Source organism: Merops nubicus, unplaced genomic scaffold, assembly GCF_000691845.1.
Source record: "Merops nubicus isolate BGI_N331 unplaced genomic scaffold, ASM69184v1 scaffold826, whole genome shotgun sequence".
NCBI lineage: Eukaryota > Metazoa > Chordata > Aves > Coraciiformes > Meropidae > Merops > Merops nubicus.
This window is the reverse complement of record NW_008616704.1, coordinates 2,758-26,267: the sequence shown is the minus strand read 5'-3', so window position 1 is coordinate 26,267 and position 23,510 is coordinate 2,758. Positions and strand designations below refer to the sequence as shown.

General features: G+C 38.9%; 1 protein-coding gene across 1 annotated transcript; it reads right to left on the bottom strand.

Annotated features, from left to right (window-relative positions):
* Positions 1–321: 321 nt before the first annotated feature.
* On the bottom strand, positions 322–23,119 carry ANXA2 (annexin A2). The gene is made up of 12 exons (XM_008942892.1): positions 23,062–23,119; positions 19,057–19,156; positions 12,993–13,087; positions 10,187–10,300; positions 7,127–7,217; positions 5,443–5,522; positions 5,049–5,108; positions 4,302–4,395; positions 3,305–3,400; positions 2,289–2,347; positions 1,503–1,625; positions 322–593 (listed from the first exon to the last, which is right to left on the bottom strand). The coding sequence occupies exons 1-12, from the start codon at positions 23,107–23,109 to the stop codon at positions 534–536; spliced, it is 1,020 nt and encodes a 339-aa protein (XP_008941140.1). The 5' UTR covers positions 23,110–23,119; the 3' UTR covers positions 322–533.
* Between the last annotated feature and the right edge of the window lie 391 nt (positions 23,120–23,510).

The following is a 23,510-nucleotide window of genomic DNA, read 5'->3' as shown; positions in this document are numbered from 1 at the left end:
AGAGGAGGAATAAAAAAATCAAAAGCCTGGTTTTGCCTCTGCTCAGAAACTGAATCATCAAACAGGAAGGGCTTGAAGGGAAGAAGATGAGGCTTTAGCCACAAGAAGTGAACTCTGGGAGGAAAAAAAAAAAAAATCACAGAAAATGGACAGTGAAGACTAAAAAACATCTCGATTGTTCACACAGTTTTCAAATTAAAGGTCAGAAAGAGACAGACTGTCTTAAAGTAAAACTTCAGTTTTATTTGTGTTTTATTAGAAACATTGCACAGCATCTCTTGCAAGCACTTGTAACCTCACTTACTTTTGGAAGGTTATTTGGGTTATATGCTGTTAGGACCTTTGGCAGAGCCAAGCAGAGCACTGTGCTGAGACAAGTACACACAGCACTGGAAAGCATACTGCATCAGTGGCCTCACAGACATAAAGGCAAGTCAAGGTTAGCTAGGCAGGTCAATTTTTTTCTAGGATTACAGTAAAATGAAGAGCAAAAAAGGCATGTCTCCAGATTTGGGTTTCTTCCATAACAGTTTTCAGTCCTCTCCACCACACAGGTTCAGCAATGCCCTCTGGTAATCCCCTTTTGTGTCTTGCTGTAAAGCAAGGGAAGAAAAATACAAAATACGTATGAGGAAGCAGTCACAAAATAGGAAAGTATATGCATTATATTCTAAACCCGTGGGATAGGCTATGATATGCAGTTGATGCCTTGTCACCCTGAAAGAGACTATCTAGACTGAATTTTACTTATGTGTGAATTGAAATTATCACTCTTGCAATACAAATGCAGGACCAAGAAGGTAGAGAATTTTGGTATGAAAAAAAGTAACATAATAAGTGAAAGCTAAAGGACTTGATACTGTTGCTTCTCAATGATCACTGCAAAAAATCATACGTCAAGTTCACTACTTTGAAAATTCGCTTATAATCTAAAATTGACATCTTCAGGAAAAGATTCCGGGTTAAGATCCTGACTCAATTTTGTCTACACAAAGACTAACGTGTCATGCTGTTGTGACGGTGGGTAGAAGACTATTTTTTAAACAGACGTACAAACTCTTTACTTATGCCCCAAGTTAAATAAAACCTAGCACCTGTAGCTCCTGCCCAATCACATAAATGAACAAGTCACTCTAGATAAAATGCCTACTCTTAGGGCACTGAAACAAAAGAAAGCAGCCATTCAGATGTTCTATTTTCATTCAGCAATGACTGTTTTTTCTTTTCCTTTGGTCTGAGGATAGAGACAGGTGAACAGGATTTTTCTTCTTAAGAAAATCAGCTGATTGCACAAAGCCCACATACACTGTCAAGTGGCTATCAGGAGCTGTACCAGCTGTAGACTGTCAAGTTAAAGGTGTTTTTCTCAGCAGTGCATGTATAATAACATTATTCTGACTGTAGCCTTTAAAACACCTCCCATGAATTCTAATGGTACAATCAATCCAATGACGACTGCTGCGAAGGCCCATACAACTGATATAAAAAGCTGAAAAATCTACCTGGATGAAATAATAAAGAGATTTTCCATATTTCCTCTTGAATTCACTCTTAATCTTCAGCATGTCAACCTCGCAGCGGGAGACCATAATCCTGATCAGAACCTTGTCACGGGTTCCCTTGCCCTACAAGCACATATATGTTTAGAATTGCAATAGCTGAAATGCATAAAAGGCCACTGTACCTAATGGTAAGGCAGCAAATTACAGGCAAGTGAGATGAGGTAATGAAAGATACAATGAATTAAATCTTCTAAGGTGATTGATCTAGGAATTTGAGCATGAACATACTTCATACATACTCCAGTTTGTGGCCAACTACCAGTCACAAACCTAGCTACTTAGACTGCAAGCAGCAGCTCGGGTTCACCAGCAGGTCTTCCTGCTATTGGCTAATGCCTGTCACCAAGCATTTCTCTTCCATCCCTTTACTTGAGAAAATGTTTTGAGGCAAATTTAGTGTCTTATTTTTGCACTTCAACAAACAGCTTTTTTCTGCTATCTGCTCTTGCTTGCCTGCAACAGAAGTGTCTAACTTTGCTAATTACAATCAAGGGGTCTAACACAGATCACTGAGACCCTTCCCTCTATTTCCCTATATGAGATGCACCTGAATAGATGATCTAGGCCTATAACTGTTAAAGAATGCTTTAACAATGATGTAGTATTGTTCAAATCTCCTTATGTGCCTGCCACATATGATATGAATAAAAGTGCCTAAGGAATCAAAACTTAATGAAACAATGGCAAGAAAAAGTAAGAGTAGAAAGAAAGAACAATCTTCCCTACCTTCATGGAATCATACAGTCTGTCCGCAAAATACAGCTGCTTATTCTGAATGCACTGGACTGAAGAGAGAGTTGAGAACAGTTAAACATCCTGCCCAGATACGGAATGGCAGAAAACAGAACCTTGGAGCTATTTCTAAAGTCATAGTAAGTAGTCAAAAAAAGGTTTTCAGCAAAATGTTCTCCAAAAGGAGATATGGAGAAATTATTTTCACTCAAGTTCTTACTTAGAGGTTTGGCTAAGCTTGTGGTTGAACCACAAATGCTTTGTGTCTGAGAAAGTATTTCCCTCCCATCACTAGCATCATTTCAGAAGGATGGCCCTCCTCAACACACACCACTATTCATTCTCCCACTCCTAAGAGCAACCTCTTTTCTGAAAACACTCACTGTGCGATGATCCAGGAGAAGCCTCTCTTTTGAGGCTGTTCTCTGTTCTCCATTTGCATTACAAAGCTCTTAGTTCACCCTTAGTCTGAAATGGATTGTCCTCTGAAACCTGGGGACATCATTGTAATCTTCACCTCATGCCACAGTACCAGCCTTACACCCCACCTCCTCATTTCAGAGAATTCAGTTCCAGATCAGCTTTTTAATGAGCCTCTAGCATCCACCACTGCCCACCTTATCCTCTGACACACTGTTCTCTCTCCAGCCAACGTCTGTATTGCATACTTAATACATTCAACTACAGCTCCAACGTTTATGCTTGTTTGGGGAAACAAACATTAAGCCTCTGCATCAAATAGAAGCAGAACTAACAACAGATCACAAAACACATGCATCTGTTTTCATCTGGAAAGCAAGGTTTGTATTTTGCAAAGGGAAAAAACATGCTACTTCTCAAAACTTGTAATATCCTAAAATACACTAGTGGATCAAATCATGTGGGTACATCCAGTTTATTTCTCATCCAGCAACACTGAGGAAGTTGGGCCCTATCCTTATCACGACACACTGCAAGAGCACTGAGAAGATCCTGTTCTAAACATAGTCTTTACTTTCAGGGTGACTCACCAAGATTAAGGAAGGCATTCTCCAGATCTCCCTTAACCTCCTTCTTGATGCTCTCCAGCATATCGTATGGACTGTAGCTCTTGTACCTCTCAAACACTATTGGAAGAAAGAAAAGAGGTGAAATCAAAACCAGACCAAGGGCCGGTAAAAGTAATTGCCCAAATCAAAAACAGAGACAGCAATGCAGAGACACATGATTAAGAAATATCCGTCCAAGTCCTTCTGAGAACTTTAAGTACAGCTGAATTTTGTCATCTGAGAGTGAAGTTCCTATGCTGTGGCCTCTGTTTCCCTTGAATGCCTCCATAAATCTGGTAAAATATGACCTTATACCCTGCACTAGTATTTTTTTGAAACAACACTCATTTAGGCCATAAAAAGCCAAGTCTTCAAATGGCTTTCCTGTGTACTTCTTACAGCATATACTACAGCATTTCTACAGCAATATCAGAGCTGCTTTTGAGAGTCTCTCACTAAAAGAAAGGTATAGCTAAAGCATCCTGCGACAGAGCAAAATACTAAAGGACTTCTCAAGGTCACTTGCAGACATATTTTTTGTATTTGTAACATTGTTGTTCACAGTGTACGTGACATAATTGAGCATTGTTACAGCTGTAAAGAAGAGCTCTACCCACATGCAAACTATGAAATTAGCACATCCAGAGAAATAACTATATTTTTTTGAAAAACAAAACAAACAAAAAAAACCCAACAACAAAAAACACCCAAAAAACCCACAAACAAACAATCAAAACAAACAAACAAAAAAAGGCAAAAAAAAAAAAAAAACAAAACCACAAAAAAAACCCAAACAAAACAAAACCAAACAAAACCAAAACAACAAAATGCCGGCTTGGACATGAATTAAGATTTATGAGACTTCCTATGTTTTATGAGTGCTTTTCACACTCATTTCAATTGTATCTGGGACAAAACAGTTACCACGAGTATAATTTTCTCTTACAGGAAAAAAAGAAATTTGTCTCTTGAATAGTACCTTTCTGCAGGTGAGGGACACTTCTTTCAGTCATAATGTTGATCCACTTGGGGACATCAGTTCCCTTTCTCTTCACGCCAGCATCATACAGCTCCTGGGGTTAGAATGAAAAGTAAAATAATGAAAATTAGGAGTTACACAAGAAGCCACTGCAAATGTATACAATTCCCTTAGTGGAAAACAAGCACTACTGGAACGGTGTCAGTGGGAGAAACACAAAAGAACATGACTGGGCAGACCACCAGGGCAAGATCTGTGGATCTAACTTGACACCAAAACTAATTTCTTCATAGTTACCTCTGTCTACATATTTTACTCTGTATTTAGCTCTCTTTACCTCAGTACAATTGCTCTTGACAGATACAGATGTAATAAGCAAACATTATCAGCCGCTAAATTCAATGACACTTCTCTCAATCTCACACAATTACTTGATTGCAATCAATCTTCACAACACATGTGTTTCCTTTAGTTAAAGGCTCTCTTTCTCCAAATGCCTAAGGGAACTAGCAGAGAGCTTCTGTGTAGGTATTAGTGGGTAAGTAGCCAGTGAAAACTGATAATGAAAGGTATCTGGACTGCAAAGTGGCAGATACCTTGATAGTCTACAAACACTACTGTGCAAGCCAATCTGAAATACAGACACCTACTTTCATAAATGCTTCTCACTCCCACAGTACTTGTACTTTCAGTATCTCCGAAAGCTTGATCAGCTTCAGCCATTTAGTGTTTGCTACAAGCACTTACCCTAGCATCTTGGTCAATCAGCTCATAGTCAATCACAGAGGTATCTTCACACCTTTTGCCCTTCAAACAAGGATAGCAGTATTTAGAAGAGGCTTAACAGACAGTAAGCAGTTTATAATGTATATATTCTTTTATCTTTAGATTTTTAACTTTGAATTTGCTAAATGAGTATCAGTATGGTCCATTCCCATGACAAAGCTGCCGCCATGGATACTGCATTTCAGTCAAAATGCTTTGCCCTTCAACATTTGAGTATTATTTTTCCCTAAGAGACATTGAAAATTTAAGGAAATGTAAAAGTTAACCAGAAACCCAACTGTTTCACTGGCAACTATCAGTCAGTTACCAAAGCACAGGCACATTCGGCAAAGCAGAAAAACATGACCAGGCCTACCTTGGCCAGGGCAACCATTAGCTTGCGGAAGTCACCAGATGTGTCCGAGATAATGTCCTTTTCCAGTTCCGTCTTGTACACTAGAACACAAACCATTATTTTCAAGTAAATGGTCTTGTACAAATACTCTTTATAGGAAGAACAGCTGCTAATTACTGTGTTTATGTGCATGAAGAGCGTGTGGAAGACAAACCAAATTCATGCTTTCATACAACAAACTCAGCATTGCTACCAGCTAGTCATGAGTATTCCCATCCAATCCAAGTCTGTCACGGAAAGATAACAGGAAGACCTAAGACTATTAAAAGGAAGGAAATTTTCCTTCAAGCTCAATATCCAATTACTACATTCTTAGCTGCCAACAAATGCTTTCTTGTTTGATAAACATAGCATTTAAAACTTCTTCACTTGTGCATTTATGATTGGACAACCTCAAGTTCAGTGCAAAAGACAAAAGCTGTTAAGATAAATCAAAGGAATATTGTGTCCAGGAAGGCTGGAGAGGTACTTTTCATAAAAGCATGCAGCAACAGGACAAGGGGAAATGTTTGTAAACTGAAGGACAGCAAGTTTAGACTAGATCTCACAAAGAAGGTCTTCATTATGAGGGTGGCTAGACTCTGGACTAGATTGCCCAGAGAGGTTGTGGATGCCCTCCTCCCCTGGAGGTGTCCAAGGCCAGGTTGGATGAGGCCTTGAGCAACCTAGGCTAGTTGAGAGATGTCCCTGCCCATGGCAGGGAGGTTGGATTAGCTGATCTCTAGGCTCCCTTCCAACCTAAGCCATTCTATGAATCTGTGAGTTCTTCCCAAGTGGTCCCACTCTATATAGCTACAAAATCACATTTGTGCTTTTCAACAGCTACCTAACCTACAGCAGCAAATTCTCTTTGCTGATAACATACTATTTTTTTTTTTTTTTCAAAACCAGCCTTTCAAGCTACATTGTTTTTGCTTGTCCTTTTGTATTTCGCCAGCACTTAACTGGAATTGCTTGACAACTATTAAGCATTAGCACACAGCCATTTGCTACATTTCAGACTATTTGTGGTGATGCTCAGGGAAACAAACAGGCACCGGACAGCTGCATTACTGAACTGCAATGAAATCAACCAGAATGGCCAATATAAAAATGTAAGGGATATTAAAGGAAAAGTATTATTTTTTGAGGATGGCTCTTAGATCACTCATATCTACTTAGTCAACTAAAAATTATAGCTTCAATCAGATAGCACGCTTAAGGAAAGTTGAAAAATTGAATATATGCTTCTATCAAGTTTTATATCCTGTTTTTTCTTGCAGGTCTACTAAATAAACTTACAAGTATGCTTCAACTGATTTCAGTTTCACCTACCTATTATACAGCTGATCCTAGAATCCCCAAATCTAACATCATTTATTCTGTCACTATGCACAGAAAGCATGTAGCTTAGAAAAAAAATTCATTTAGACACAACTTACATGTGCAGTAAATGTTCTGCAATTGGTTTGCTACCAAGCAACAAGATGGAACTATAGGAACACACCCAAATATCCAGGACATCAGTACAAAATAGTAGCTTATGTCTAACTGCCAGCCAAGAAAAGCAGATACTGTGTGACTAACCGAATTCACACTGAGTGGAACTTATCCAAGTAATTTAGTGTAAAAATGTAGTACACTGAAACTTTCAACATCAACTTACTTTCTCTGTAGACTCTGTTAATTTCACTAAGCTCCTGATTTGTTCGTGAGCAGATGATTTCAATGAGTGTGTCTTCATCAGTTCCCAGACCCTGCAACACACATGATTCAGTTAGGTGTGCAAAACAAACAGGCATGCTTGAATATTTTAAAAACATTTTACAGACATCTTTTTTCTCCGCTCCAGTGGAACCACAATCATTGAGGGATATTTTTTGCTAACTGTGCCTGAGAAACCCCAGATGGAACAATTTTAGTTGCAAAACAGTACTCCAATAGTTTGGAGATCCTGTAGATTTTATCTCTGGGGCATGTGCATTTGCTGTGTTTGTAGCACTCAGTGGCCTCCACACCAGCATAACTGGATGAGATCAACTTATCACGGCCCATGTGTGATTGTCTTCTGTTCACTGAGAGCACATGAAAAAAAAAATCTGATTATCTAGCATGCAAACAGGCAGCAACCAACTTGCTCTTCCCTGCCTCCCTCCATACAACTTGTCCACTATAGATGCGAAGCCAAGAATGACACTATCATTAGCCTTGGCCTCAAGTCAGCAGGGAGTTAGGCATGTTCTGCTATCTAGCTAGTAAATAGCCCCTCTTGAATTGTCCATGTTTTCCATGTACTTCACAATGCACAAATACGGACGAAGCAATATTACACCATTAGCTATATTAAGGAATAAAACTATATTTACTATAAGCCAAATATTCATTTTTTATACTGTTCTGAACATGCTGAATGAACTGAGGTCTTACACAATATTTCAAAGCCACTTTTGTGATCAATGTCAATAAGGAATCAGTACTTTGAACTAAGCTGCATTACTACTGGTTTAAACATTATGTGGGTATCAGCACTGTAACAAAGTTATAAACCACATCAAAATGTACCAGCTCCCAATTAAACCTTACAGTAACTCAGCTACCCCAAAATAACGTTGCTTGATCAATGCGCTCTGAAACTTGTTCAATTATTTTACACAGGTAAGCAGCCAAATTAAAAAGGAAAAAAAAAAACCTAAACCCTGCTAGCAACACTGCAATATTCTTGCTCCTGGAGAAAGACGGTAAACACTGAAGGATGAGCTCAGAACAGAAGACTAACTTGGATAAGCTGAATATGCTTCTCTCTCCAGTGCTCATCAAGGGTGCCTGGGTTACTAACTGGTGAAGGCATTTGGTATACACAAGACTCAATATTTTTTTTAACAATAAGACTCCACTGGTGACTTCTTCTATTCAATTTTTTTTTCTTACCTACCAAGGAACATGGTCATGCTAATATTATTACCCTCATCTTCCAGCATCACCAACAGACAAAAAAAATGCTCTTGCACCTCCAGTTAGGATGCTGTTTGTTAAGCGCACCTATAGCAGAACGCAAATTTGTATGTGGCAAAAATAGGCATGGTTTCCACAAGAGAGCAGTCTGCTGGGTAACACCTTGGGAAAACTTCCTGGCTGCAGTCTTTCACATGTGGAAAAGGGAGGTAATTGTGTGGAAAGCTATCCCCTTGGAAGAAGTGTCTCTACTGAAGGGGATTAAAAAGAATAGAAGAAAAAAAGACTAAACTCAAGCAATTTTATAAAAATGGTTCACAGCTAGGAGAATTAGGAAAGCTTTCCATAGCGTGGTTCTAACAGGTATCTGGGAAAGAAATGATGGCTAATAACATCTAAGTTTCTAAATATTTTAAGTATTTTGTAAGAATGCATACGAGAAAAATAATTAACTCCTCAATAATAACTTTGCTTGACCCACCTTTAATTCCCCTTTCATAGCTTATGCTCTGTTTATCAAACCTAAGTTCAGGCAAACGCAGAATGTTAGACTAGGTACTTGGGGGATGGGGATAGCTGACCTATGGAGAGAATAAAATACTCTACATTTTTGGCTACTCTGAGGTAGTGGCTTGGTCTTTGAGCTGTAAATACAGCTGTATAAGTATATCCTCATCCTAAATACATCATATGTCAGACAGTTAAGAAAACCCAAACCACTTCCCCCCGCCCCAGCCCAAAATAATGTGATGTACAGTAAATTATGGATAGCCTCTACTTAAACCAGAAGAGGGCAGCATCCGATTACTCCAAGAAGGGCTTTGTCCCATTCTTAAAGAGTTACCATCACCATACTGTGTTAGTTTTTTGGGTTTGGGAGTTTGAGGGCATTTTTGGGGGAGGTTGTGGTGGAGGTGGTGTTGCTGTTTGCCTATTTGTTTTATAACTCCTTTTTCATAGTCTGAAGAAATCAGTTAATTGTTTTTTTTTTTTTTCGGTCTTGTTCTGAATTTGAAAACACATTTTGATACTTGTTTTCTTAATATTTTTTTAAAAAAATAACCTCATCAAGAACAGTCCTAATTTAAGTGATGATGACAAATACAAATTCTCAAACCTTAGTTTGCTTGAAAAGATGAACACACAGGCATGAGCACGTCTCATAGGCTTATTTCAGTGGCCTGCAGAGCAGATCCTTCTAAACTAGCAGTCTATTCTGTGTTTGCTTGTGATTGTAGGGGACTGAATACAGTGATTCACTGCTGTGCTGTTTCTCCTAAGATTGCTTTCGATGTCTCCTCCTCCTCCTCGTGTTCTACACAGAGGCAGGTCTGCTACAGGATGACCTTTCAAGATCAGTGATATGACCCAGCAACTGGAAAGTACTGCTTAAGCCTATAAATGCTAGCAGAGGATTTAATGACTCTATGTAACATCTGCTCCCTTAATAGTTTTTTGCACTATGAACCTATACACCATTTTTAAGAGCAGTTTTCTGGTCTCAAGGCAACAAGCAGTCAGAGCAGCCTATCAGCTATTCCTGGCCAGATGAAAATTTTCTCTGAAAGAGAGGACTGCATGATTACATGGATCCAGAATTTCTCTCACGTTGGGTGCCTTGCAGATGGATACTTAAACTGTAGTACAAAAAAAAAAAACTCAGTGGACTTGTTGGAAAACTGTGGCCTTGGATAAAACATCCATACTCATTTTTGAGACAGTGACATCAGACTATTATTACAAAACATAGACTTAAATTACAAAACTCATTTACCTTCATGGCAGCTTTCAGTTCAGAGGCATCATACTGTGCTGGTGTCTTCAGCAAGCCCAAGATCACTGCCTCCAAATGACCTGACAGTGCAGACTTGAGTGCTGCAGAAAGTTCCTGTAAAAAAAGGAGAGATAACAGAAGAAAACAATTAAAGCTCACTTCTGATGTCTAGAGAAATTTAGCCTGTAGTGCTTCAAGTCTCCAAGCCTGCAAGTGTTTCTTACACAACTCTCAGGGAAACTGAACGTAAAGAGCTTTTCTTTTATGAAAGCCTAAGAAAGAAATTAGGGCAAAGGAATATCTTCTCATCCTCTGAAAAGAAGAAATCTGCTGACAAAGTACTGGGAAGCATGGTGCAGACATGTTTGAACAGCTCTGCTCCAGTCTTGAAGCACTGACACTGTTGGAGCTAATAAACACAGATGGATCTGAGTTTGACCCCCTGTGGTCAGCATTTCTCCATCGGCAGAGTATTATTTGTAATTTTCCTATTATCCCAGGCCTTTACTAGCTAAGACTTTGGAAAATCGACGGCACAGTACAGGCTGAGTTCCCAAGCAGCTAGTGAAGAGAAAAAATCATCCCTAAGCACAAAAAAAATAATAAAAAAAAAAATTATCCTTGTATTCAAGAATGTAGCCAAGGTCTCTATTATTAATTGTCAGTCAGTCCTAGAAAAAGAAAGTCAAGTATGTTCACTTCATAGGACACATGCAAATCTGTAGCAAATAGAGGAATCTCCTCTTTTATGGGTTTCAGATGCAATTTGTATTATCAGCTTCATTGTAGGGTAGTTACAAAGTTGACACCCCTGGGATCAAGCCTGGGGTTCACACAGCTCAACGTATTCCCTAAGTTGAAGTTAAGTCTTTAGCATTCAGAAGAGAATTTCTGCATTTCAGTTGCTGGTTTCTCCAATAACAATTTGTGAGCTTGAAGGGCAGGGGAAAGAGGGGTAGAGAAATGATCTCAGCAAAACTGCAGCTAAGGTTATGCCAGAGAGATAAAGAGCCAAGGCACCTAGTTCATTTCCAGTCACCCATTTAGTCCAGGGCACTAATAAATGCTAATGCTATATGCACTTACTGCACAGATTGACCAAGATAGTGAATGGGGGTTTTCAGCACCTAGCTGCTTTAGTCTAAGAAATATTTTAGTACAATAACTCAATTTTGAATACAATATTCCATCATTTATTTGTGTGAAAACACATTCTTCAGACATAAGCTGAAACAGCAATGACACTGCATATTTATTTTATAAGTTTTAGGACAATGCCATGAATTCCAATTAGCTGAGTGAAGTTTCTGCAACCTTTGCACTTTGGTGTTAGGGCTGAAGCGAATACTAATCTCTACAACAGGATTTACAAAAGTAACTGCAACAAAACACTTCAAGCTACACCACAAGCACCTGCCCTCATATAGCAGGCTTAGAGATAGATCTGTGACTTTGAAAAATTATAAATATCTATTCAGAAATTCCATAACTCGCAAAATGGGTGCCCCAGCACAACACAACACGTTGCAAACCTGTCACCAAAGACCACCATGGGATACTGTCCCCAAGAGATACAGCTACAGACCTTCTCATATCCTACTTCCTCCTCTCTTGCCATTCACTTGTTCATTTCATTAAGTGGTTTCTGCTGCAGACTTCCATTGTTTCTACAGACCATTTTAGTCTTTGGCGCTTGCTAAACTGGATAAATTCAGTTTGCTCTTGGGTTGCAGCAAGGAAAACAGGTGAGAGAGAAGTAGATAAAAGAAGTTGCGGATTTTCCCAACAGTGCATTTTTGTGGTCATGCAAAACAGTAAACAAAACCAGGGTCCCCCTTAACACAGATGATTCTCCCAGTGCCCCAGGGCATGACTGTCAGGGTGCAGAGGTGTGCACACATGCTTGCGATCAACCTGGGCGTGCTTCTGCACGTGCCAATGTGAGCCATGCACAAAAGCTGATGAATTTCCAAAATATAACCCTAGATTTACATTTGGTTTCGGATGAGCATTCTGGGCTGCTATTGGAGAGCTATCATTTGTGGTCTGGCACATCTGAAAGAGACACACTCATTATAATCCTAACTCTATACAAGTTTCCTGTTTTTCTTAGGCATAAAACATCAACTTCTCAAAACTTCAAAAATCAAGAGAACAGCTCTTGCCTTCCAGAAAGAAAGACTCATGCAGAATTCTGCAGACTTTTTACAGATTTCTCTCCATCAATAGAGCAGTACTTCAGGTATTTCTGACATGGTAGTATCTAGTGATAGTTGAACTCCTATCACTTTGTTCTGTATCTCTAGCGGTTGTAGGGCACTAACTACAGTCTTTTCTCATTTAAGTTAGCTCTGGGAATACTACTACAGAATGCTTTCTTTATGCTGAATTGTCTTAAAAATATTTTTTAAATAAATCAATACCCTAAAGCATCTCCCTTTTATCTTCTCCTTCAAACTGAAGTATTTCATGTCAATGTCTTTGCATGACTGTTTAGTGTACTTTACCTAGTCCTGTAGTTGGCTGCCCAATATGTCACCCATTGTGATTCCCAGAGGTGCTAGAAAACCACTGTCTGCCCAAAAGACTTCAGTCCCAGTTATGCATACTCAACAGATTTTGAAGTGTCACCATCCCTAAACTGTGACAGCATGGAAAAATAGATTCATCTTTAATTTCCGTGAAAGATAACCAAGTAATACTTCAGTTTACATCCAGTTAACCATGAAACACACAAGCCCTGAATAAACAAAATCCATCCACAAGAATAATATTAAGTACTTGGCATTTCTTCATATTTTGCTACCTTTTTGGTTCTTCTCTGATAGGCAAAAGCAATATCCTGTCTCTGTTCATTGCTGCGGTTTGTCAGGATGTTGATGATGGTGACCTCATCCACACCTACAAAGACATAAGATGAAAAGTTAAAGAAGCTTTCTTGTTACTGTTCTCTTTTTATTATTATCTTCTCCAACACTCAAAACACAGCATATGTGTTGTCTGAAGCAGAGCTCAACAGCTCTTATTAGTTCATGTATGTTGTGTCCTGGCCTTGGAAAAAGGGCAACCAATTACTACAGTCCAAAATTTTGATGTGTTGCAGATCTTTGTGCACAGAAGCACATATACACCTCAACAAAGTCTAGTTTGTGACCAGCTTTGTTACTTCTGCTTTACTTGGGTGTCTATGTACATGTGTTTGGTCACTCAGCATTCTGCAGAATGTTGATAAAGAGCACAGGTTTCAAAACTGACATGAACTTACACTTACTAAAGCCTGCCCTGTCTTTTCAGTACAACCTTTTCAATTCAGGCTTCTTAATAAAGCAGTGCTATTTTCTGTTTAACTAGCACTTCAGACATAAAAATGGGAAAATAAATCAGTACACTTCACTCTCTCAGCACCTCAGAGGCTCAGAATACAGTTTTGATACTAGAAGTAGTACATATGTGCTGTTTTTTTGAAATCATCACTTGAAGGTCCATGCTGAGTTTTAACCAGCATGCCTAGTGGACTTGGATACTCAAACACCCAACTTCTCTCTTAAGTGAACTACGTATCAGTGAAAGTTTAGTTTTAAAAATCCACACACTCAAATGCTACTGCAGGCTGAATTCAAGAAGATCGCTAAGATTTATCGTAAGTTAAAAACCAAAGCACACATCTAGGATTAGATCCTCTGTCTGTCAGTAGAGCCTATTGGACACCACAGCTTTAGATCCTGTAGGGGTCATCAACACAGGTCAATGCACACAAAGAACAAGTTTTTATGTCGTACAGGAAGCAAGATTTCCAGATGTTATTTCCTAGATACAGCTAGTTGCTACTCTATGTTCTTTCCAATGCAGGCATCATCTTGTCACTTTTCCACTTGCTCCTGCCTTCGACTACTAACTTGCACTTCAGATTCCCTCATTTTCCCCACTTCACTTGCTGCTTTCAAACAGTATTCTCCTGAACTTGCATTCTTTGGACTGGCACAGTTCCTCCTCTGATCACAATTCTCTTCTGCAGCTTGGTCTTGGCAACACAAAAGATATCCCATAGTCTGGCTGTATAGGAGGCTCTTGAGCTTCTTGAAACGAACCTGCCGCATCTGAGTTATCTCTGTAGTTTATGATAGGGCTCTAAGCCAGCAGACACACAATTGCTACACCCTGCAAACATCCAAGTCTCTCAAAGCATTCTCCACAAGGACAGCTACTATTCGTTCATTTACATCAACACAAAAAAGCCAAACAAGCTGTATTTGTGTTCCTTAACTAAGCATTAAACTTAAATGCTTTCTCTTACTATGAGCTTACAGAGACAGCTGTTGTGAGAAGCTGGCCTCCATTATTCAAAGGAGAATGTTTAGAAATGCAAGCCCTGCCTACTACAAGGTAAAACAAAGGAACTGTTAGCAACAGGTACAGAAAGCAGCCAGGGGAAGGAGTTGCCGTAACAAATAAATAAGGAAACTAGCATGGCACACTCCAACATTGAATGTATCTGAACAGAACTGAAAAGGTTCATGTACATTATTGGTTAACCAAAGCTGCCTGGACATGACGTTCAAGCTGCCTGGACAGGTAGAGAGTAACAGCACAACTGGAAGTAATGTCTAAATGATAAAGTCTCCCAAACCGAAGAGGCAGCACAGTTCATAAGCAGAGGGACGGAGGAGACAGCTAGAACGGCTCTCATTGTTATGCTCAAGTCTCAAGCTAACCTATAATGTGCTGTGTAACCATTTGTTTGACTGGATGCAGTTTAGAAGAGGCAAAATTATTTCTAAATATTGCACACGTACTGCAGCGCATATTCTTCTGCAAGAGAAAGCTTATGTACTAAATGAAAGTCATTTTCTCTGGCGAGTTGCATGCCAGGTTTTGAAGCAAATAGGTGGCTCTCTAGCAAAGAGCTCAAAACAGACCCAGAGTTTCAACTATGGTTTCTCCATTTACCACAGGTACTATGAATAGTTTCTTTCATATTTGCACATACATCAGTGTAAATGATTATTTTTTGAAATAAAAAATAGAAAGCAAGGACTGGATCAGCAGCTACTAACAGGAGTGAGATCCCTGCAAGAATCCATTTACATTTATCTTTCTTATTACCCAAAGAAACCTCATGGCAACTTGAAACAAAGGACTGCAGCAGATACTATAAAATTAATTATACAAAGTGTGACTGTTGCACAAGATCTTTTTAGCCGCTGGCTACAGAATCTAAAACCATGAGTCATGTTCAAAATTCCTTTCTCCATCTTCACCATATTTTTCATGATGAAATACCGCACTTGTTAGCCCCACATCCTTTTCTCATGCTGAGGCAGACCTACATCAGTGCTTTTATTCACACGAGCTTGGCCTGCAAAAGTAAAAGGCCCTGGAAAGCATCGTATGTCTTAGTTACAAATTTTGGGTTGAAAACACGCTGACTGCACATTTCAGCCATGATCTACTCCTGCACGTTTTAAAGTTTTCCCATTCTTTAAAAGAAGACAAATTCCCCTAGTCCAGCAACAGACCTTGAGCCTTTCAGCTACTGCAGAGCCACACCGTAAGTCAACGTCTTAAGCTTTTTACTGAATTCTAAATTTAAACGATTCTTGGCGTTCATAAAAGAAATTATATTTTCAAATTTTATCACAATTCTGATAGATTAGAAGGCCCACAAATGACACCATCCAAGTTTCTTATTCATATGCTTTATGGATAGGAATATGAAGTTAACTCATTCCTCTGGAACATAATGGGAAAAAAAAAGTGCTTGTACTTCACACTTGGGAATCGTGCTGCATGGAGAGAATGCTGACTCACATCTGCTGAGGTGTGGTGGAGTAGGAGAGCAGCTTAAACATGCTTCTTTGCTGTTCAACAAAATCTCTGGAAGTTTCAGGGTAATGAAACTAAAGTTTATTTCCAAATTTACTGTGTCTGGGCAGATTTTATGTGTGCATTCTTATCAATTGGCAGCAGAAAATGAGACACTTTTTTTTTAAAAAGGAAAATATCTTGCAAAGGGAAATGTATTTGATGGTGGTGGGGAGAAGTAAACCTTGAAAAAAAATAAAAACACACCTCTTAATAACAACTTTCTTTATAGAAGACATACTCTGTTGCATTCATAAGATTTCAGTGTTATGGCTCAATTAGAAAAAAAAAAAGTGGAAATTAACACAACCAAAATGATCACTTAAGAGTTTTTAATTTCTTTGTTTTAAAAGACACCATCTTTGAATTTCCATGGGATACATCACCAGCACCAGAATTGTTCTGAACAAAATGGATGATATGGACAGCCACTTAACTTTCTAGGCCACGGTGAGAACAGAGCTGGCATATATTCATTCAGCTCATTTACTAGAAAACTGTTCTTTTAAATTTAATTTTCAAAGACAGCATGGCCAGAACACCAGAAGCTATTTCTGCCCTAACTGGTACTACACAGGTCATCAAACTATATGAATGAAGCGGGATCGCAGCTGGCATCAAATTAGTGGGAGATGTGTGTGATTAGCCGTCCTGAGACCTCAGCACCATCGCCTGTCTGGCACTGACACAGTCCTAGGACTAGTCATCTGAGCTCATGGTGTGCAGGGTCTTACTTCCGTGGAAAAAAATTCTGACTCCACTGAAGTCAAGTGAGAAAAAATTAGATAAAATACAACCATGATTTCAGTTCTGCTATTTTGCTTAACAAGATTTCACCAAACCATGTTGCAATGAGATACTGTTTAGTAAAAATAGTAAAAATTTTTTAGCCTGGAGAAGAGACTGAGGGGAGACCTTCTTGCTCCCTACAACTACCTGAAAGGAGGTTGGAGTGAGATGGGTGTTGGGTCTTCTCCCAAGTAACCAGCGATAGGATGAGAGGAAATGGGCTCAAATTGCACCTGAAGAGGTTTAGACCAGATATTATCAAGAATTTCTTTACTGAAAGAGTAGTGGGACATTGGAACAGGCTGCCCAGGGAGATGGTGGAGTCCCCATGCACCCTAAAAAAAAAAATAGTTTTTTTTGTTGTCTTTTTTTTTTTTTTTTTTTTTTTTTTTTCAAAAAACATGTAGATGTGGAACTTGGGGACATGGTTTAATGGCCATGGCAGTGTTGGGTGATGGTCTTAGAGGTCTTTTCCAAACTTAATGATTCTATTATACTATTAATATTCTTAATATGTAACTGATGCAGTTTGGTGGACTTCAGGCACTATCCTCTCCCACCAGCACATTCCCTCTAAACTTTTACTCTGTAACTTTAAAAACTCTTTTAAAAGGAATGGGCATGTTGGACATGCTATATAAACCGTGAATTCAAACTAACAAAAGACTTCATAGTAATTTTACCAATTTCTGCATATAATTAATTTATTAAAGATGGACGTTAAATGAACTTTCCTACGCCAAACCTGTGTTTGAATTCTGCCAGTCACAGAATAAAAATGTATACCATGAAACCTCAATAAAAGATTGCGGTTTAGGTTGCAGGTAATTACCTATTCAAAACCTGTCTGACAATAAAACTGTTAAACAAAGCATTTGAGATACAGCAAGTCACAATGGTAGGGAGTAACTCTGCAACAGAAGAGAGACTTCAGTAGGCTTTTCTCCTACAAAGCACTAAAAGGAAGCCTAACACATGCTCTGTTAGTACTCTTCTACTTGGTTAGTTCCTTCTATTTAGCTCATACAGTTGAGCTAATCTATACACAGGGCACAACAGAGCATCACACAGAAACTGAACAGCCTTATGCTTGTTGAGGAAGGGCAATATTTTACATTCTCTAGCAAGTCAAACGTGCTTTGTTGGTACTGATGGAAGACTGCATTTCTTGATGATGAGAAGCTTTTTAGCTTTTAAATTTCTCCCTCTCCTGACATGCAGACAAAAGACTTGGCAGTTCCAGTTACATCCAGCTGTTGCTTCTCTGGCCTGAAGGAAATCTGGAAAGCATGGCACACCCTTTCTTTGTTACAGAGCAGGACATGGACAGAAGACTACTGCCCTGGGAGCACCACCAAGGTATAACTACAAGTTGTAGTTTGTACTCCCTGTACTCAAGATCGTTTCAGTATGCCATGCTTTTCCATGCAGCTGCATCTTTCCATCATGGTTTCCTACCAGCCAGTGAAGTGCTGGATCCTGGCACTTACATAAGGAGATGGCAGCCTACCTGAGAGCCTGGCTTGGAGAAGGAGGGGACTCTCACATCGCGCTGCCCCTGAAATACTACAATATCTTTTCAGAAACTACACTCTGTTTCTAGGACTTTCTTTGACCCCAAATTAATACAAGATACAGGAGTACTTCATTCAAAACCCAGAGAAAAAGGTTCGAACCATCCCTATTCAGCTGTTTGGAGAGCTGAAAGAGGACATGCCCAACCCAATAATATAGTAGAAATCCATGATTCATAGTTCGGTCCCAAATCACTGCCATAGAAGTTGGTACTTCATTCTCAGTGGCAGAAAAGTAGTAGAATTTGAAGTACTGATGAGTAAACAGAAAAAAGTGGACATTTTCAGTGCTAACTTCAACAACTCCTGGCTGCAAACTTCAAAAGTTTATCTAAAACATGCATTTACAGAGTTCAAAATTTAACTCAGTCAAGGTTTCATCAGTGAGGTCTGAGCAATCCAACACCCCCTAAAACAGGTATCCTAGAGTAAGGATATATAAACATCAGTTTCAAGAAATAGTAGTTTGTGTTTGTTTTGGTTTTTTTTTTTTTGTTTTTTGTTGTTGTTGTTGTTGTTGTTGTTTGTTTGGTTGGGTTTTTTTTGTTTTTGTTTGGTTTGGTTTGGTTTTTTTTTATATATTTTATTTTAACACCAGCATTCTATCTTACAAGTAGAATCAAAGTCACATTCCGTGTTCCTCACCTTTGGTCTTGATGGCTGTTTCCAAGGCTGCAGCATCCCGGTCAGCATCAAAATTTGAGTAGGCCTTAACTGTGGCATATGCACTTGGTGGAAGAGAATGCTAAAAAAAAAAAAAAAAAAAAAAGAAGAAAAAACACCTCCAAGTTAAAACATGTAATCTTGTCCTTGCTGCAGTTAATGGAACACATCCTTCTTGGTTAACTGGTATTTAGCCAAATATTAAAATACAGAACCTACTATCAGGTATCTGTGAAAATGGAATTCTTCCAAAAGCCACTGAACTCTATTCTCCCCATGTGTATTGTCCAGAAATTCACTCATAGCCATGCTTACTATAACAAGTAATACATCCAAATAGATATTACATATTATTGCAGCTAAACTCTAACACATTCCAAGTTTACTCACTAAATTCCAGTCTTCTAAAATCTGGAGTTTTCTGGATGGATATGAAGGTAATTGACTACAAAGAAAGTATAAGTCTGAAGTATTTTACATTTGAAGCCAATATTTTACTTTGGATTATAGAATATAATTTAAAAAAAAAAAAAGTGCAGGGAGATGAAGATTACCAATGAGTAAGTCAGTCAGAACAAGTTTTGTGTCCTATCTCACAGACTTTAAAGTTAGCAACAAAATAATCTTAGAAAGTATAAATTACTCTCAATCTCCTTTTGAAACTCTATGCCTGCAGATACTTGGTTTAAGCAGCATGAGGCTAACAAAACCAAATGACAGTTCACATTAATTCTTCTAAGAGTAGGAGGACTTGCAGGTAAGTTCACTTAGCAAACAGTTGCAAGGTTTTAAAGTTACCAGATTTTTTTTCAGCTGTTTATTACTGCCCTCTCCTGAGGATTACAACTTCAAAGAGGAGGTCACCAGACCAGGGAGGGAGATTCAACTGTTCTCAGCTGCATCAGTGTAAGCTAACAGTTTAGCTTGTATCATGTCCCACAGGCAGGTTTAACCACAGATTTTCATACAAGCAAAGTATTCACAAATCCCACTCTCCTGAGTTCAAATGAGAGACTTAAACCTCTGGTAGAAAGGTGTAGTTATTAACACCTGAAACTGCCGTAGCTGTTTCTTAAGTCCATGCATGTCTAAGCTTTCTTGGTAAAGATACCTGTAAACTTGTTGCAGTCCCTAAACCCAACAGAAAACCAGGTTCATAAACAGGACTAAAGCTATATAGGGATAGTTTAATATCCCTGGAGGATCTTTTTACATTCAAATTGTTAAAAGAAGGACAAATTTTAGATTTAAAAAAAAAAAAAAAAAATCACTTTTTTTTGACTGCATTTGACTATCCTCTAGAGGTCACACTGCCCTGAAGAGATTCCTCTGGCAAGCAACCAGTGTGCCTTCTTGACACTGTTATGCCCTGGAGATGGGAAGTCAAAAAAGCACTGATAAACTCAACCATTCTTTTCTTACCATCAGCAAAATCGAGCAAAGTGGCCCTAGTTTGGCCCACAGCCACACCTCAAAACACAGCCTTCCCTGTTAGCAGATCAAATCACCACCAGAAACAGTAAACGGAGACGTGCAATGCAGCCTCAGAGAAATCCGCGTGCCCGAAAGATTCCTAAACCAAAGCCCATTAGTATACACAGTCATTTCCCACTTACAATTACCCAGCACTACTGCATAGTCTGAAGCAAATCACCTGGTGAGCTTAGCAGATGGGTATCCTGCCTTCCACCCCTCTAGGATTTTCCAGGTCACCTGGACAGAGCATTTTACTGTAAGACGTTCTAATACACTGAGAAACTACATAGCATATTTGCAATTTGGGAGCTGTCTTTCCCCTGTCCTTCCATCCAATGCAACCAACAAACTGGACTCAGATCCCCTGATGCTGGTCAAAAGATGCAGGAAGCACCTTGTGTGTGTACAGCCAGGAAAGAGAAACCACCTGCTGGCTAGTCTATTAATAAATGGGCCAGCTTCGAATTCACCATCCTCAAAGGTAAGACAGTCACCTGATAGAGCAAAGTATAGAGTACTTTGGTGGAGCAGACACAGGGCAATTATTCTGCCTAGGAAAATCAGCCATTTAAATTCCAGACTATATGGTCTGCAATTACTGTGGTACACTACTGTACCACAGCAATAGTACCATATGTTTTCAGAGAAGAGAGTTTCTCTGACTGGCTTTCAATTTAGTTCAATGCAAAATTTTCCAGGACATGGCAGTAAAAGTTCATCTAGTATGTAACAACACAAGCAGTCTGGGACAGACTAAAGCAGAGAAAGTTCTAATTTTTTTTTTTTCTCTCTCCACATATACAATGTGTTTCAGAGGTCCTCCCACTGGTATACTTCCTTTGAGCTTGATGATTTCAGTCCTACAGGGAAGAGCAGAACATGAGAGAAAAGGACACACCATTAACAGTAAGGTTGAAGTGGCTTAATTTCTTCTAAGAAAACCAGAACCCTTTCAAGATGTGCATCGTAGTATTCCCTGTCCTCAAAAAAAAAAAAAAATTCATCAATTACATCTGGAAACTGAGTAACTTGACATCATCCAGCAGGTAACCTTGTGCTGACTAAAATACGGGCTTCCAGTTCTCAGTGCAAAGATGGAGCACATGACAAAGCCTAACACCAAGATCTCTGCTACAGAATCCTTCCATATGCCTGTGTGGATAGATGCAGAAACTACAAGCATAGATTAATTTCATCTCAACTCTCTCCTTTCCTTAAAGGAAGGAGAAGACGAGAGCAGTCTGAAGCAAACAATCCACTTGCTTTGTCTTGAAACAAATCAATCACTGTACCACTGATGCATAACGCAGAAATTTCTTACTGCACAGGACAGGACTTGAGCTCATCTCTGACCACTCTATACCCTCAAGGTTAAAAAACTTTATTTGGAGAAAAACAGGTGGATGAAGTACCGTATTTAACATCAGTTGCTGAATCATTGCATCAGGGAACCAGGCAAATCCTTACTGCAAGCTAGTTACTTAATAATTCTGGTGTCCAACTTAGGATCTACAAAACAAACCAACTGCCTCTTATTTCTAACACTCCGTGGCAGGATTTCTGAGGAAAATGCTGGCATGGAACAGTATTCAAATTTGACTTTTGCAACTACTGACGAGCATCACGGAAGAAACATTTCTGCCCTTAATAACAGATTGCTCAAATATTATGCCAAAAGTAATACTCTATTGAAAGAAACGCAGCTAAGAAATCTGAGGAGTTGATTGCTTTTGCAGTATAAAATCAGCTTTACATGGATAAGATTCACTTCCTCTTCAGTGACAATCAATGAACCACAAATTTATGGCACAATATCCTGACACTACACTGGTAACCCTACCATCTAATGTTGTAACATAAGAAATCAAGAGTGTGGCTTTCCAGTACTTCAGTAAAACTATCAAGGGCAGATGTGGTGAAAAATACACAGTCAAAACCAAGATCTTTACACTTTTCAAAAGAGAAAACGAGAAAAGACGTTTGAGAAAGTAAGCTTTATCAAGAGGTAGTTTGATTTTGGTGACAACCATTATAGGAATAAGAACCCAAATATTTTAATTCCTATTAAGTGACATTCTTCATTTTCAACTGAAAAGAAAAAAAAAAAAGAAGAAAAAAAATAATCTTGGAAGGTATCAGCAAAACCAAACACATTTCCATCTTCTCTAATGATCCTTAACTCACTTGTTCCTTTGGAAGAACAGGGGACCAAATTAGCCAGTTTGTCCTGTGACCTCTTTCATTATGGCCCAGCACATGAATAATGCTCATGCTGCTGGCCAGTTAGAAGAATTGCCATTAATTTATATAATTGTCCTATGGTTTACAGCTGCTTTGTGGCTGAAAACAGATCACTGCTGACTAGGTTTTTAGTCAGTGAAAGTTTAAGCAGAAGAGCTGTGTGGAATCCTGTAAACTGTACAGCTCAGAACAATTGCTGGTACACAGCCCTGTGAAAGAAACATAGGGCATTTAAGTAAGAAAACTTTTTCCTGTTTAGATAATACTTACATCTCCTTCAAGACTGAGCTTGCTTAAAATTTCATGCACAGTAGACATCTTGAAAGAATGCTGGAAAAGAGAAAAAACAAAGTAGATCTAAATATATTTACAGTTACATCAGCTTGTTATATAGTCCTGAAACACTACAGCACCGAAAGTGATGGCCCAATGAATCTTGCCAATCCCAAGCAAGGAAGCAGATTTAAGTTCTCAAGTGACACCACCATTAACAATGCAACCTTGAGGCAGGTGAACATTGATGTGATATGCTTATGGTACAACACCCTGCCTTTTTTCAGCTCTGGTTTCTGGCCAGGGACATTTGCCTGTGCTGTATTACTGTTTTACAGAAAGTCTTACAACTGAGGAGATTTTGTTTTCCAAAGGTTATAAGCCAAAGGCAATATTTAAGAGGATTCATGCATTTCCAAAACTGCTCTCAAACTCCTCTACTGAAG